The sequence below is a fragment of the Melospiza melodia genome, chromosome 15 (assembly GCF_035770615.1).
Source record: "Melospiza melodia melodia isolate bMelMel2 chromosome 15, bMelMel2.pri, whole genome shotgun sequence".
Lineage (NCBI taxonomy): Eukaryota > Metazoa > Chordata > Aves > Passeriformes > Passerellidae > Melospiza > Melospiza melodia.
In genome coordinates, this window is record NC_086208.1 from 20,467,193 (window position 1) to 20,482,506 (window position 15,314).

At 65.4% G+C, this 15,314-nt stretch overlaps 5 protein-coding genes across 6 annotated transcripts; 4 read left to right on the plus strand and 1 right to left on the minus strand.

Moving 5' to 3' along the window:
- Positions 1-1,219: 1,219 nt before the first annotated feature.
- CIB1 (calcium and integrin binding 1) lies at positions 1,220-3,986 on the minus strand. Its single transcript, XM_063170075.1, has 7 exons — positions 3,905-3,986; positions 3,770-3,804; positions 3,250-3,352; positions 2,718-2,871; positions 2,351-2,469; positions 2,190-2,278; positions 1,220-1,944 (listed from the first exon to the last, which is right to left on the minus strand). Exons 1-7 carry the CDS (start codon positions 3,953-3,955, stop codon positions 1,923-1,925), a joined length of 573 nt encoding a protein of 190 aa, XP_063026145.1. The 5' UTR covers positions 3,956-3,986; the 3' UTR covers positions 1,220-1,922.
- Positions 3,987-4,059: 73 nt separating this feature from the next.
- Positions 4,060-5,557, plus strand: GDPGP1 (GDP-D-glucose phosphorylase 1). Its single transcript, XM_063170079.1, has one exon. The coding sequence runs from the start codon at positions 4,083-4,085 to the stop codon at positions 5,139-5,141; it is 1,059 nt and encodes a 352-aa protein (XP_063026149.1). The 5' UTR covers positions 4,060-4,082; the 3' UTR covers positions 5,142-5,557.
- An 869-nt stretch (positions 5,558-6,426) lies between these two features.
- On the plus strand, positions 6,427-13,133 carry TTLL13 (tubulin tyrosine ligase like 13). 2 transcript variants are annotated; one of them, XM_063170077.1, is made up of 12 exons: positions 6,427-6,636; positions 7,072-7,202; positions 7,567-7,723; positions 7,911-8,054; positions 8,620-8,705; positions 8,814-9,039; positions 9,404-9,588; positions 10,169-10,357; positions 10,819-10,951; positions 11,252-11,431; positions 11,708-12,059; positions 12,573-13,133. In XM_063170077.1, the coding sequence occupies exons 1-12, from the start codon at positions 6,427-6,429 to the stop codon at positions 12,815-12,817; spliced, it is 2,238 nt and encodes a 745-aa protein (XP_063026147.1). In that variant the 3' UTR covers positions 12,818-13,133. The 2 variants fall into 2 exon arrangements, with proteins under 2 accessions (XP_063026147.1, XP_063026148.1); XM_063170078.1 differs by having other exon boundaries at positions 11,258-11,431; positions 12,573-13,131.
- On the plus strand, positions 13,133-13,786 carry NGRN (neugrin, neurite outgrowth associated). The gene is made up of 3 exons (XM_063169236.1): positions 13,133-13,257; positions 13,323-13,433; positions 13,510-13,786. The coding sequence occupies exons 1-3, from the start codon at positions 13,133-13,135 to the stop codon at positions 13,784-13,786; spliced, it is 513 nt and encodes a 170-aa protein (XP_063025306.1).
- A 29-nt stretch (positions 13,787-13,815) lies between these two features.
- On the plus strand, positions 13,816-15,269 carry HDDC3 (HD domain containing 3). Its single transcript, XM_063169237.1, has 4 exons — positions 13,816-14,009; positions 14,464-14,519; positions 14,603-14,843; positions 15,139-15,269. The coding sequence occupies exons 1-4, from the start codon at positions 13,856-13,858 to the stop codon at positions 15,267-15,269; spliced, it is 582 nt and encodes a 193-aa protein (XP_063025307.1). The 5' UTR covers positions 13,816-13,855.
- The last annotated feature ends 45 nt before the right edge of the window (positions 15,270-15,314 follow it).

Below are 15,314 nucleotides of genomic sequence, written 5' to 3' on the forward strand. Positions count from 1 at the left end.
TCTGGCTCTCGCTGCAGCCAGAGGCAGATCTGCCCATGCCTCCAAGGGGACAGAGGGCTGTGCTGGCCATAGCTCTGTGCTTGGCTGAGCACTGGGCCAGGGCACGTGGGGCCCTGCAGGGACAGTGGCTGTGTCCCTGTGACCTCCTGGCAGTACTGGGCTGTCCTGGGGCCCGTGCCACGGCAGGGTGGTGCAGGGAGGCCCTGTGGTGCGGGAGTGCAGAGCAATGGGGTGATGCCATCCTGGCACCATGAGAAACAGGAGAAGGCAGAGGTGACCAGGAGTAAGAAAACTGGGGGCCTGGGGCTGGGAGGAGGGCAGCCCCCAGCAGGAGAGAGGCGGTGACAGCCCCCTTCCCAGGAGCACAGTGTTGTGCTGCATGTGGGACCCACTGCCCGTGCAGGGAGCATCAGGTCCTCGTCCCCATCCCACCCTGCTGTGGGCTGACCCTGCACACTTTGCCAGCAGGACCTGACTCCGTGGTGGCTGAGGGCGAGGCCTGGGATTGCAGCCAGTGCTGGTTGTGAGCCCTCCCGCAGCTGGGAAGCACCGGCAGTGCCAGCACAGGCTGGGGAAGCGGTGAGCTCCGCAGAGATGGCGTGTCCAGGCAGGATTCCCCCGAGGGACCAGCACTGCCTTGCTCCCAGCTGGACCCGTGCACGGAACTTCCTGCACAGCCTGTTCTGGGACATCAAAAAAGCCACTGGAGGCGTTGGCTGGTGAGCTGCCAACAGACACGGCCCCGGGGCTGCAGGGGCACGGGCCTCGGCGGGCAGATACCGTCAGCACCGTGGGGCAGCGAGCTGGAAGGGCTGGCAGCGCCAGGAGCAGGAGCCACCGTGTGGGAAACAGCCACGCCAGAGCCCCGAGAGCCAGCGGCTGCTTTGCCCCAGCACGGGGCCAGCCGGACCCACCGCAGTGCCGGCAGGGCAGAGAGGATCCTGAGCAGGGACAAAGGACCCTGCTGCTGCCGCCCGCAGTGACGGTGCCACTCGCTGCCCAGCGCTCCCCTCCGTGCCCCGGCCTGAGCACCGAGCCCTGTGCTGCCCAGAAGGACCCCAGTGTGCAGCAGGCGGCCCTGGAAGGGCTGTGGTGGAGCAGGACGTGGAGCCGTCCCCTGCAGCGGCGGCTGGCGGCAGGCAGAGAGGGCTGGCAGGAGCCCATGTCCCCAACACCCTGGTGGCACCCGTCCCACAGCCAGACAAAGGCAGCAAAGAGCAAGGGTGAAACCAGAGCCCTTTAATTGTGTCCTTACAGGGACTGGGGGAGGAAGAGGCCAGGGCGGCAGAGCAGCTGCTGTGCTGGAGCCAGAAGAGGGCAAAGACAGAAAGGGAGGAGGAGGAGTGCAGGCTCTGAGCACAGCCGTGGGGGGACAGCTCTGCTCTGGGGTCCCACCTGTACAGTGACTCCTGGGTGACTGCTCAGAGAAAGTACCCCCCTTTGGGTTATTGCTTGTGGAAAATGATCCGCTTTTTGGTTATTGCTCAGAGAACCCACATTCAGTTACTGCTCAGAGAAATGGATCCGTGTGGCAGCAGGCAGGCTCCCAGAAATACAGGAGAGGCAGAAGAGGCTGGCAGGGGAGGCAGCTCCCTGCCTGCTGCTGGAAGGCACAAGGTAGGAATTGGTCCTGAGGGCAGAGTGGCCCCAGGCAGGAGCAGGGCTGCCCTTGGAATGCATAGGGATTCAAATTCTAATGCTGAGACGGCAGAGGAGCTGCAGGAGAGGCAGATTCCTGGGACTCCCTGCTGCCAAGCAGGCACCTGAGAGGGGAGCAGGAGGGTTCCTGCCCAAGGCATTGCAGCACAGCCTGGCCACTGAGGGCCTGGGGCTGTGCTCCCTGGAAGAGGAAATGGCTGAGCCCACAGAGAGCTGCAGGAACTGGAGCGGAGCTGGAGGAGTGCTGCTGGACAGCCAGGGGCTCACAGGACAATCTTGAAGGAGCTGCAAGAGATACGACAGGATCTGCACCTGCTTGCTAGCTGACACAAAGGGTTTACAAGCACCCAGCGCTGCAGGGACCAGAATGCCCGTGTGGGAGAGGCTCTGCAGAGCCAGCAGGGGATGCAGAGCTCTGGCATTAGGGCAAGCTTGGCACAGGGCAGCCTGCCCTCGTGCACCACAGCTGTGCCCCAGTGCCAGTGAGCAGTGAGGGTGATGAGCCCCAGCCAGGCTCTGGGGACCCTCACCTGGCAAAGTCGGGGGAGCGGGAGACAACGTGCTGGAACTCGGCGAGGTTGATGGTGCCGTCCTTGTCGATGTCGGACTCCTCCAGGATCTGCGGGGAAGGGGAGCAGTGAGCTGTGTGCCGGGGCTCTGCAGGGCCCGTGCCCCGGCTGGGAGCCCTCACGTTTTGGATGAGCTGCTCCATCTCTGCGCTGCTCAGCCGGGACCCCTCGCCTTGCCCTGTCAGGCAGTTCACCAGTTGCTCCAGGTCCTTCCTGTCCAGAATCCCATCGTTGTCAAAGTCTGCGGAGACAGACAAGGTAGGTTTTGGCAGGGCCACAGTGACCCCAGGGAGCCACAGACACCGGCACTGCACCCTCCATGCACCTCACCATGCCAAACCAGCTGTTCCCACAGGGAGCTCCTAAAGCCACTATCCCCATGGGTGCTCCAAGGGCACTGCCCGCCCTCCTGAACGTCAATTCATCACCCTGCTCCCGCTTCCTCCAGGTGCAGGGATCCCAGAACACAGCACCTGTCCCCAGCCTTACCAAAGATGCGGAAGGCATAGTAGGATTTGACGTCAGAGGTGGCAGAATCGCTGAAGACACTCAGCATATCAAGGAAGTCTTCAAAGGACATGCTGTCATCCTCGGCCTCTGAGGTTGAGAACACGTGGCAGATGCGCTGCTGGAAGGGGTTTGCCTGCAGACACGGGAATGGCTCAGGCAGGGCTGGGGCCCTGCTGGCCCCATCAGGCACACCTTGGCTGTGGCTGGAGGTGAGCAGGTGCCCCGCTCTGCCACTGCTCCATCACCCATGGCACGGTGATGTCTGTTCTGTGTGCCTCCCGGGGTGCAGCCCATGCAGCAGGGATAAGCAGGGTCCCCCGTGGCACAGCAGGAACCCCCAGGGTCCGGCACAGCAGGGACCCTTGGGATCCTCCATGGCACAGCAGGGATCCCTGGATCGTCACTTGCTCGATGAGGGCAGGGAAGCTCTTGGCTGGCACAGCGAGGCCGTGCTGGGCGCACAGGGCCCTAACGCGGAGCAGCAGTGTCCCGGGTGTGCCAGGCACCATACCCGCAGCTCAGGCAGCGTCAGGATCTGGCTCTTGGGGACCCGCGCGGAGCAGGCGTTCTGCCTCTCCTCCTTTGGCAGCAGTTCACTGAACCTCCGGTAGGCACTTTAAGAGGCAACAAAGAGAGCGGCTCTGTGGTGCGAGGGTGGCAGCACCGTGTGCCCGGCCGGCACCGGCCGCGCTCCCCAGGGCGGGCCGGCCCGTTCCCACCGCTCCTGCCGGCTCTGCCGGGCCGGGCCGTGCCGGGCTGCCACCGGAGCAGGGAGAGGGGCCGGTCCGGCTGCCGCCCACCCGGCTCCGGGGCAGGCTGAGGGTCACCGGGCCGGCCCCAGCCCCAGCTCCGGGTCAGGGCGTCACCGGCAGCACCCGCGGACCTTGGCCCCGTCACAAGCGGCTCCGAGGGAGTGCCCCGGCGCCTCCCGGCTCAGCGGGCCGGAACGGGAGCTCTCCGTGCCCCGCGGCACAGACTGAAGCCCCGCGGGACCGGGCCGGCAGGCGGGGGGCACTCACGGCGGTACTTACAGCAAGATCTCCTGCTTGCTCAGGAACGTCAGCTCCTGCGGGGACAGCACGGCTCAGCACCGGCACCGGGGCCAAGGCCTGAGGCAGGGCAGCCCAGGCGGGCCCCGCAGCCGGCCCTGTGCCCCGGTGCGGTACCTGGTACTCGCTCAGCAGGTCCCGCGGGATCAGACTGGCCGAGCCGCCCATGGCGCCGCTTCCCTGCGCGCTTCCCCGCCCGCCGCCGCGGAGCTGCCCGCCCCGGGCGGGGCAAACGCGCACGTACCGCCGGCCCCGCCCGCCCGGCACGCCCGGCTCCCCGCCCGCCACCGCGGAGATGGCGGCCACGCCGGGAGGGGAGCCGGGGGAAGCGAGCCCCGAGGAGTTCGTGTACAGCGAAGAGGACTTCGTGCTGCAGGCAGCCGGCTGGGGCGACCCGGGCTCCGCGCCCTCCCGGTTCGACCGGGCGCTGCTGGCGGGCTGGAGCGACCGTATGGAGCGGGGACTGTTCCGGTACCGGCTGGGAGCGCTGCCCACCCGCGTCCTGCCCGGCGCCGTGCGCCTCGTGGCGCAGCTGAACGAGCAGCGCAGCGCGGAGCGCCGCCCGCCGCAGCCCGTCCGCAGCCTCCGCGACCCCTTCGACCCCGCCGCCTTCAACTTCACGCGGCTGCGCCCCGCCGAGCTGCTGTTCCGCCTGCGCCGCGCCGGCGGCCCGGAGCCGCTGCTGGTGGCGATCAACGCCAGCCCGCTGGAGCGGGGACACGTGCTGCTGCTGCCCGAGCCGGCGCGGCGCCTGCCGCAGGCGCTGACGGCCCCGGCGCTGCGCGGGGCGCTGGAGGCGGCGCTGCTCAGCGCCCACCCCGGCTTCCGCGTGGGCTTCAACGGGCTGGGCGGCGGCGCCTCGGTGAACCACCTGCACCTGCACGGGCTCTACCTGGACCGCCCGCTGCCGCTGGAGGCGGCGCCGGCCGAGCCGCTGGGGCCGCGCCTGGCGCTGCTCCGCGCCGGACCGGCCCCCGCCTTCCTCTTCTTCGCCGCCGGCCCCGCGGCGCTGGAGCCGGTGTCGCGGGCCGTGTGCCGCGCGGCGGAGCACTTGGGCGCCGCCGGGCTGGCCTGCAACGTGCTGGCCACGCGGGGCGACCCGCCGGCGGGGCCCGGGGGCGGCCGCGGGCTGCGGGTGCTGCTGTGGGCGCGCCGGCCGCTCTTCGGCCCCAAGGCGGGCGAGCCCTTCGCCGTGGCGCTGTGCGAGCTGGCGGGGCTGCTGCCGCTGCCCGCCGAGCCGCTCTACCGGGACATCACCGAGGAGCAGGCGCTGAGCGCCATCCGCCAGCACCTGCTGCCCGAGCCCGAGCTGCTGCACCTGGGCGGGGAGCTGGCGCGGCTGCTGGAGCGGTGATGGCACGGACAGCGGCCGAGGCGCTGAACTGGGGGCACGGGCGGTGGCCGGGGCGCGGAACCGGGGGCACGGACGGCGGTCAGAGCGGTGAACCGGGGGCACGGACGGCGGCCGGAGCGCGGAGACTGTGGCATGGAGAGCGGCCGGAGCTGAACCGGGGCCACGGGCAGCGGCTGGAGCGCCGCAGAGCTGAGCGCACCGAGACCGGCAGGGGGCGCTGCGGGTGGAGGACATGGAAGTGACGGTCACGTGGCCGCGCGAGGCCGCTCTGGTCGCATGCCCGGCTCTATGGTGCGGTCGCCATGGGAACGCGGCGGAGCCGGGAGCGGTGCGATGGCGGCGGCGGGCGGCAGCGGCAGGGGCAGCGTGGGCCCGGGCCCGTCCCCGGAAACCCCTCCGAGTGAGGGGGCGCCCATCGCCGCAGCCCCCCGGTACCGTCCCGCTGCTCCCGCCGGACCCGAGCCGCGGAGGAGGCGCAGGCGAGTGTGGGGTCGCAGCCCCGGCAGGGTCCGGCTGGAGCCCGTCCGGCCACCCCCGGCGGCGCCTCCCGCTGCCTCACTCGCGCTCGGTCCCGGCCCCAGCCCAGCCGTGGCACAGTGCCCAGGCGGTGCCCGGCGCTCCCAGCCCCCGGGAGCCGGTGCGGGTCCCTCTGACCCAAAATAAATAGTGTTGCCTGAAAGTGCCCCAAGGATCCCCTGTGTGACCCAGCCGGGCACGGCTCCGTGCCCAGGAGCGCCCTGCCCGCCTCCTTAGGGCTGTAGCGAGCCGGGCTGGCTCGGTTGGGCTGCCCGCTGTGCTCTGTGTGCGTGGGGCATCGGGGCTGTCCCCACTGTGTGCCCTACCCGGTGCCTCGCTGAGCTACTGTCATCTCGTGTCTATTCCAGTGTCCCCTCCATCAACCTGAGCGGCTGCAAGTACGACAGCGGTAAGTCAGAGGGACGGGGACCCGCAGGCTCCCCTGGCGCTGCCAGCCAGCAGCGCTGCTGGCACCCTGTTCCCGCTGGTTTATTCACTGCTGCCGGAGTTTGTCACACTTTGGACTGAGATTTCTCCCGATTTAAAATGCAACAGCAGCGCGAGCCCTCAACATCCCCCCACACTTGTGTTTGCCAGCTGTCTGCTAAAATGGGCAAGAGGGGTTGGCCACATAAAACTGGTGTTCCTGACGCCTTCCAAGGGGTTATGCCAATACCTTGTACCTCTGAGAGGGGAACTGCAGCCCGGAGAGCTGCATGCTCCATCCCTTGGGGTTTGTCAGTCCCTGAGCGCAGCCCCTCGGGCAGGGATGTGTTTCACACCCCATCCCCGGTTCCCTGGGGTGTGTCAGCCGCTGTCCGTGGTCCCGGCTGGCCCTGTCACTGCTTGCCTTGGCACAGTGCGGCGGGCGGCGCAGCACTGCGGGATGAAGGAGGCGGCCGAGCACGAGGAGTGGACGGTGTACTGGACGGACAGCACGGTCACTCTGGAGCGCCTCATGGAAATGAAGCGCTTCCAGGTAAACAGAACACCTGCCCAGCAGGCATCGCTCGGGACACAGGGCTGTCTGTGGAACAGAAGCGCCCAAAGTGTGCCTTGTGCCATCTGTGCCTCGGCGCCAGGGCATAGGGTCAGATGCCTCTGCTTGTGCCATGTCCCTGGCTGGTGTCATCAGCAGCACTCAGCAGCTGTGGTGGGAGCAGCAGCGTGCCAGCCCTGTGATGTGCTGTGAAATAAACAGCTCTTAGGCTGCTCCAGGGCTAAGATGGAATAGGCAGATAAATCAGTAGTGAAGCCCAGATAAAGCAAGTCTCACCCCCAGCAGTAGTTCAAGGCAGCCACAGGCCTGGCTTCCCTCTCACTGCTGGTTCTCCGTGCACAGGCTCTCCTCGGGGCTGGGAGAATCCATCCCCGCAGGGCGCCGCTGATCGGGGTTTTTCTGCACCACTTTCAGAAAATCAACCACTTCCCAGGCATGATCGAGCTGTGCCGCAAGGACCTGCTGGCTCGCAACCTGAACCGCATGCTCCGGCTCTTCCCCAAGGAGTACAACATCTTCCCCCGCACGTGGTGCCTGCCAGCAGAGTGAGTGGCGTGGGACAGCGCCCTGGGGACAGGGGACACGGGCAGGGAGGCTGCTGGCCTGCTCCTTCTGGGCACCAGAGCCCAAACCTGCATTGCTTTGGCACACACCACCCTGACCTCTTCTGCAAACCTCCCAGCAGAGCTGGAGATGTGTGCAGGGAAAAGGAGGGACGGGGAGGCTGGGTCGGGTCACACAGGGACCCATCTGTGACTCCTGCAGATTAGGAATGGGAGTTCAATTCATCCCCTGCAGAAGTTCAGTGTGTGCTGGCCTGCAGCACCATGGTTTCAGTACCCACCTGTTAGGAGAGAGTTCAGAGGGGTGTTTTTGGCAGCTGGTGATAGTCACCTCTCCCTTGCACAGCTACGGAGATTTCCTTGCCTATAGATCCATGAGGAAAGCAAGAACATACATCTGCAAGCCTGACAACAGCTGCCAGGGAAGAGGGATCTTCATAACCCACCACCCAGAGGAGATCAAGCACGGGGAGCGCATGATCTGCCAGCAGTACATCTCTGAGGTACTGGGGTGGTCCTGGGGGAGGATTCCAGCATGCTCCCTGCTCCCCGGGTCTCCTCAGGCCTGCTGGAGGTGTCGGTGTGGCTGTGGCACATCGGGGACACAGACAAAGCTTGTCCCTCTGCTGAGCAGCACAGGCAGAGGAGCAGTTCCTCAGCTCACCCCTGCTCCTGCCTCTTTCCTCTCAGCCCTTCCTCATCGATGGCTTCAAGTTTGACATGCGCATCTACGTGCTGGTCACATCCTGTGACCCACTGAAGATCTTTCTCTACAAGGAGGGCCTGGCCCGGTTTGCCACCATGAGGTACATCGATAACAGCACGAGAAACCTGGTAAAGAGGAAGTTTTAAAAAAACTCATATAGTATCAGTAGGTATCAGTCCTTAACTTGTTCTGGGGGCATTCCAGGCCTTGAAAAGGCAGGTATTGTATTGGGGGTTGCAGGAGTCCCAGCTTGATGCTTTCCTGTCCTTCCTCTATGCTCCTTCCTCCACCTCACAGGAGGTGTTTCAGGAGGGATAGTACATCTACCCCAAGGCCCCACATTGGGGCTGTTCACTGGCATTACTATGGAATCATGGAATTGTTTGCTTGGATGGAACCTTGGAAGGTCTCCAACCTCATGCTGAAAACCTGGTTAACAATAAATTCATACCTGGTTTCTCAGGGTCTCACCCAATCAGGTTTTGAAAACCTGCAGAGTGAAGCCTCTCCCCACCCCTGGTGTCTCTGGGCAGCATGTTCTGCTTCTGGCCCTGATAAGAATGCTCAGTTCCACACCATTCCTACTCTGCCCATGCTCCAGGCAGAAAAGAACATGGGAGTATCTGCTGGGGCTGTTTCTGTTCTTGCTCAGTGGTTCAGAGTGAACAAACATCTCTTGTGGTTCCCTGCCAGGGTGACATCTGCATGCACCTGACCAATTATGCAATCAACAAACACAATGAAAATTTCAACAAGGACGACATGGTGGGCAGCAAGAGGTACTGGCATGTCCCAGCACTGCAGGAACACTGCCTGGGGACACAGGTTTACCTCAACTTTCCTGGAGTGACACAGCTGAGCCCTTACCACCCCCTGTTCCCACACAGGAAACTGTCCACCCTGAACGCCTGGATGGCAAAGCACAACTATGACACATCAAAGCTCTGGGCAGATATTGATGACATTGTTATAAAGACATTGATTTCAGCTCACCCTGTGCTGAAACATCATTACCAGAGCTGTTTCTCCAACCGCACTACTGGCTGTGCCTGCTTTGAAATCCTGGGCTTTGACATTTTGCTGGATAGAAGGCTGAAGCCATGGCTGCTGGAGGTGAGGAAGGAGTGGAGAGCTCAGAGCTGGGCCACTAGGACAGGGAGTTTGTTTGATTCAAAAGGGCCACCTTGCTCACAGAATTAACCAGGCTCTGAAGCCAAACAACCTGCTGTGAGCAGGATCCAGGAGAACCCATTTCCTGCACACCATCTAACAACAGGGATTTTCCCAAGCCTTCAGACCCCTTGTCCTGGGAGCGCCCTGAATTTGTGACAGCTGCCCCCTGTGGGGTGGGGTCCAGTGACCTGTGGCACAAGTGGGCAGGAGAGAGTGCTGTGTGTGGCTCCTGTCTCTGGCAGGGAGCAGAGCATCCCGGGGCGTGGCTGGGCTGCCAGGTTAGGTTACCTGCTTGTCTTGGCAGGTGAACCACTCTCCCAGCTTCAACACAGATTCTCAGCTAGACCATGAGGTGAAGGATGCCCTTCTGTGTGACACTTTCAACCTGATCAATGTGCACGCCTGTGACAGAAAGAAGGTGCTGGAGGAAGACAAGCGGCGGGTAAAGGAACGGCTCCTGCAGGCCAGCCAGCCTCCCTGGGAGTCCAGGTACTGCTGCTCCCCCACGGTGCTGCAGGTCCCAGTGAGCAAAGACAGGCACGACAGAGCAGGATAACACCAGGGCTGGCTGTGGAAGCTCCCAGAGCCCGGGCCATTGTGCAGCCTCTGAACTGTCCCAAGCCATCTGCGTCCTGCAAGGAGGAGCCACGGCTGCTCTCTGGGTGCCAGGAGATCTGTGACACCTTGTGCTCTAGGTCCTGACAGAGCTCTCCCCAAGCTGCATCTGCCTGTAATCTCTTTTGCTGGGGATGGGCAGTGCCAGCATCCTGGGCTGGCAGGGATGCTCACATGAGGAACCACAGCCCTGCCTCAGGAACTGGGGATACCCTTCTGCAGGGCAGGGGTCCTTTCCAGGACTGAGGGTTTCTCGTTTCTCTGTCTGCCCTATGTCCTTTCACAAGCCCGTGGTCAGTGAGCCTGCTGCCTGGCAGGCAGGCTGTGGCTCTCTCCAGCTGCTGTTTCCATCAGGAGTCCTGGGACAATCCCGGGACATGCTGGGCACACCAGCCCCACGCTCTGCCTGTGCCAGAGCCTCCCTCACAGCTCCCTGTGCTCCGTTCCGCTGCAGGCGCAGGGAGCAGGAGAGCAGCCAGGCTGCCTGGCTGGCACAGGCTGAGACCTACGAGAACGAGCACCTGGGGGGCTTCCGACGCATCTACCCAGCACCCGGGACAGAGAAGTACGAGCCATTCTTCCAGCAGAGCAGGTCCCTCTTCCAGGATACAGCAGCATCCAAGGCAAGAGAAGAGCATGCCAGGTATGCTGCTCCTGTGGAAACCCACTTCTCACAGGTGGCATGGAGACTGCTTGCTCCTGACCCCTTCCTGGGGAGCAACTCTAATGCTTGGCACGTGTAAGAAAGCGGGGAGAGTGGGAGGGGAAAGGAATGACCCTGCATGTGCTGGGGCAGCACAGCAAAGTGGCTCCTTTTGGATGGACTCCAGAGAGGAAAGGGCAGTAGTCCATTGACTTTTGCACCGTGGAGACACCATTTCCCAAATGTCGCCCTCCCTTTTGGCAAACACAGCCTAATCCAAGGGCATCTCTCTTTTTAAAAGTCTCTTTACAAGCTTCCCATTCCCTCTCTTGGCACAGTTCCATTATGGGCTATTCATATAGAACTTGGGCCTGCAGTAAATGTCCCAAGGTTGAAATCTGCCCCAGAGCCCTTTGCAATTGTGGCTCTGAGCTGTGAGTGACTGTGCTGTTGTGTGGCAGGCAGCAGCTGGAGGAGATGCGCCTGAAAAATGAAAAGCTGGAAGCTATCAGGAAGAAGAAAACAGAGAGGAATAAAGGCACAACTCCTACAACCCACCTTTCCTACAGAAGCACCAAGTCATGGGACAGAAAGGTATGTCAGTGTCAGCACTGTCTGTGGGCTCTCTAAGTCACTGATATGGCTCTGGGAGCTGCACTGAGCCATTGGGGCACCCATGAGGCAGAAATTCCAGGTTTGACTCCCTGCCTGAAGTTCAGAGTCAACAACTTGTGTCAGCACTACTTGCAAGCACCTTTCCACTTTGGCTCTCACTGGGATCTCTGTCCCTGCCGGGACTGTAACTGTGCCCAGGGCTGGAGCAGCTCATGGCTGTCTCACCTGTGCATTATCCCAGCTTCAGCTTTGCTATAGCTCAGGTGTGTCTCTGCCGAGGTGCAGCGTGTGCAGTACAACTCCATGAAGCCCCAGAACATTGTGGAACACGAAGAGAAGAGGAGACTGAATGCTCTGCTGCAGCGTGAGAAGCAGATCCGAGGGCTGGGCATCACTGAGCTGCTTTCCCAGCTGCTCCCCACGGCTGAAACCCAGAGACCCTACGTGCTCCAGAGCCAGGTAATGGCACTGCCCACAGCCACCCCACACAGAAGTGGACTGGAGCAGGGTTGGGCACTGAGCATCTCTGCTGGGGCAGGATGGCGGCTGCTGCAGGCACGGCAGCTGCTGTGCCTTCAGAATGACGAGTCTGGAATGGTGCCGGGGACATAGCTGGGGACAAAGTGCGGGGTGATGCTTCACTGTGCACCTGGTTGTGACTAGAGACTCTTCTTTCCCATCTCCTGCCAAGGCCTACAGAAGTAAGCCGTGGCCATTTTCCTTCCCTCCTTCCAGCTACTGTTTCCCTGGGATGTCATTGAGGAGCACAACGCCCACAAATTAATGATGCTTTTCTCATTCCTGGGAGTCCCAGCTCGGCCCTTGGCACACAGGGTTTTACCCAGCCCTGCAGCCCAGGGCCTGCCACAGCACATGGCAGGCCCAGATCCCAAGGACACGGAGACCCTCTGCATTCGAGGCCAGAGCATCCCGTGCCACGCGCGGCGCAGGGGCGCCCGGGCGCAGGGCGGGGGCTGGCAGCAGGGCCCGGCGGCGGGGGCGGCGCTCCCCCAGCCCTGCGCCCACCCCCGGGGGCAGCAGCCCAGGGAGCAGGGTCTCCCTGGCACCACCAGCCAGGCTGAAGGCTGTAAGTACACAACGCTGCCAGGCTGGGAGGAACGGGTGGGCTCCGTGGAGCTCTCAGGGATGCTGGGACACTGCTAAGCGGTCACTGTGCTCTGCTCGGGGCACTGGTTACCGCTGGAAACCTCTGAGGCCTGGAGATCCCATCTGCAGGGACAGGGAAGAACCATGGGTGGTTTCCCAGGATCAAGGGTTGATGTGCAGGCACGGGGGAGTGTGAGAAGCAGGAAAGTCAAAGGGGTTTTGGGGACGCATTAGGTCCTGGGCGTCAGAGGGGACATGGTGACACAGCATAGCCCCCACTCTCTTCCCAGCACACTGCTCCCTGCCTGTGCTCCCACCCTCCAGCCTTGCCCAGCCCAGCTCCCTGGCATCGGCTTCACCCACTTTGCAGCCTCAGGACCCTGAGGAGCAGGGGCAGAGGAAGGGCTGCCAGAACCGAGCCCACGGGGAAGGGCAGTGGGGGCTGCTGAGCTGCAGGCTCTGCACGACCCCACAACCATCTGTGCTGTTGCAGGTAACGCTGGTAGTCGGTCATCCTCCGATGGGGGCAGCTGTCCCCCGACGTCCCCAGCCAGCCCCCAGCAGGCCCCATGTGATGGCACTTCCAGCTGTGCTGTGGAGCTCCCCGCCGCCACTGCCGCGCAGCACACACACACCTCACACCGCGGCAGAGCCTCGTCGTGCCAGTGCGTCACACCACGCCGGCACCTTGCCCCGTGCCACTGCCCCTCAGATTCACAGCCTGAAAAGCACAGGTAACACGGCCAGGGGCTCAGCCTTCCGCCCGTGCGTGCTTGCCTAAGAACCAGGACTTGCAGGATGAAACCAGCACAGATGCTGGCTGCCTCCATCAACTCTGGAGTCAGCTGCTGAGCCCCCTGACCAGCACCTGGGCCCAGCACGGCTCCGGCCACCTGCCCCGGCTGCCTTCACCCCTGCCAGGGCCGGAGACTGGTGCTTGTGCCCTGCCCGCTGCACGGCCGCCTGCGCTGAAGCCCTCCGGAGGCCACCTCTCTCAGGACCCGTCGGAAGCTCCCGCGCCGGCCCCGCCCGTCCCCGGGCCTGTTCCGGGCCATGGCGGGGCTGCTCCGGCGCGCCCTGCGGGCCGCGCCGCTCCTCGCCCGGGCCCCGCGGCGGGCGGCGGCGGCGTGGCCCGGGGACCCGGAGCCGCCGGACCCGGCGCTGGAGGACACGCAGAGGTGCGGAGCGGCCGGGGCGCGGCGGGGCGAGCGGCGGCCCGGGCGCTCACGCGTGTTCCCCGCAGGGCGCGGCGGCGGCGGGCGGCGGCGCGGATGGAGCGGCTGCGGCGGGAGCTGGGCGGGGGGCGCGGAGCCTCCGAGCGCGTCCTGACCTGGCAGGCCATGGAGCAGCTGCGGTGAGCGCGGGGCCGGGCGGGCCGCGCCTGCTGACCGCCTCGGTGAGCGCATCGGTGACCGTGCCCGTGCCCTCAGGTTCCTGCGGCGGGAGCTGCCCGAGGAGTGGCCCTTGGAGCGCCTGGCCGAAGGCTTTGGCGTCAGCACGGACGTGGTGCGGCGGGTGCTGCGGAGCCGCGTCTGTCCCTCTCCGCAACGCCGCCTGCGGCAGGACCAGCGGGCGCTGAGCGCCGCCGCCACGGCACCGGCACCGGCACGGGGGGCGGGGGACGGGCGCGAGGTGCGCGCCCCCGACGGGACGCTGCTGTACCGGCTGCCGCGGGGCTGGGGCGGGCCGGGGCCCGGCGCTCAATAAATGCACTTGGGGCCCGCCTCCGCCTGTGCCGCTTCCGTCGCGCCGGCCGCGGGCTCCGAGACCGCGGGGATGAGCTCCGAGGCGGCGGGGATGGGCTCCGAGGCCCTGGGGATGGGCTCCGAGGCGGCGCGGCTGCTGGAGGCCGTGGACTTTGCAGCCAGGAAACACAAGGACCAGCGGCGGAAGGATCCCGAGGGCACCCCCTACATCAACCACCCCATCGGTGCGGAACCCCCCGGCACCGCGGCCCGCTCTCGGGAGCCCCCCGCGGCCCTCTCTCCTACCCTGGCACCCCTCCTGCCCCGGCGCGCTGCCAGCCCCCGGGAGCCCCTCGCCCTGGTCCCGGGACACAGCCGTGTCCCTTGTCCCGTGTCCTTGGGCCCGATGGGGGCAGAGCTGCCGGAGCACGGCGGCCCCGGCTCTAGGTGTGGCTGCCGCCCCCCTGTTGCCCGGCCGTGCCTGGGGCCCGCGGGAGCTGCTGAGGGGCCCCCGTGCCGCAGCCGCCGCTGCCAGGCCAGGGGACAGCCCCACCTGGGGGGCACTGCCAGCCCCCCGGACCTTCCAGCCTGCCCAGCCGCGGATCCACCGCGCAGGACGGGCCCGCGGGGTGTGCCCTGCCCAGGGCTAGCCTCGGGGAAGCCTCGCCGCTTCCTCCCACCTTTCCGTTCTCGCTGCAGCCGTGGCCAGGATCCTGGCGCATGAGGCCGGCGTGACGGACATGGTGGTGCTGCAGGTAACGCTTGCCCTGCCCCGCCCTGCCCGCTCCCCGCGGCTCGGCCCGCTCCCCGCAGCCCCCTGGTCCCCTGCTCGCCGCAGGCCGCCCTGCTGCACGACACAGTGGAGGACACGGACACCACGTTCTCGGAGATCGAGGAGCGGTTCGGCGCGGAGGTGCGGCGCGTGGTGGAGGAGGTGACGGACGACAAGAGCCTGCCCAAGATGGAGCGCAAGCGGCTGCAGATCGAGCGCGCTGCCGCCTGCAGCCGCCGCGCCAAGCTGGTCAAGCTGGCGGACAAGCTGCACAACCTGCGGGACCTGAACCGCTGCACCCCGCAAGGTGCCGGGCCCGGGGCCCAGGGGGCGCGGGGAGCACGGCGGCAGTGCAGCGGCACCGGGCACCGGCCCCGCCGGTCCCGGCCCGCAGCACGGCTGGCGCTGCTGCCTGTGCCGAGGGACAGAGGGCCCCGCGGCCGCGATGGGCCGGGGCGGGAGGCGGGGCCGGTGTCAGTGCCGGTGTGTGTGTGCCGGTGTGTCAGTGCCGGTGTGTGTGTGCCGTTCTCTCCGTGGGACCGGGTGGTGCGGGCGGCCGCGGTGTGGCGGAGCCGGAAGTGACGTCGCGCGTGTTCCCGCAGGGTGGTCGGAGGAGCGCGTGCAGGAGTACTTCCGGTGGGCGGCGCGCGTGGTGTCGGGGCTGCGCGGGAGCAGCGCGGCCCTGGAGGGGGCGCTGCAGCGCCTGTTCGAGGCGCGCGGCGTGCCCACGTGACCGGGCCGCGCCCGCCTCCTCCAATAATAAACGTGCGCACAGATC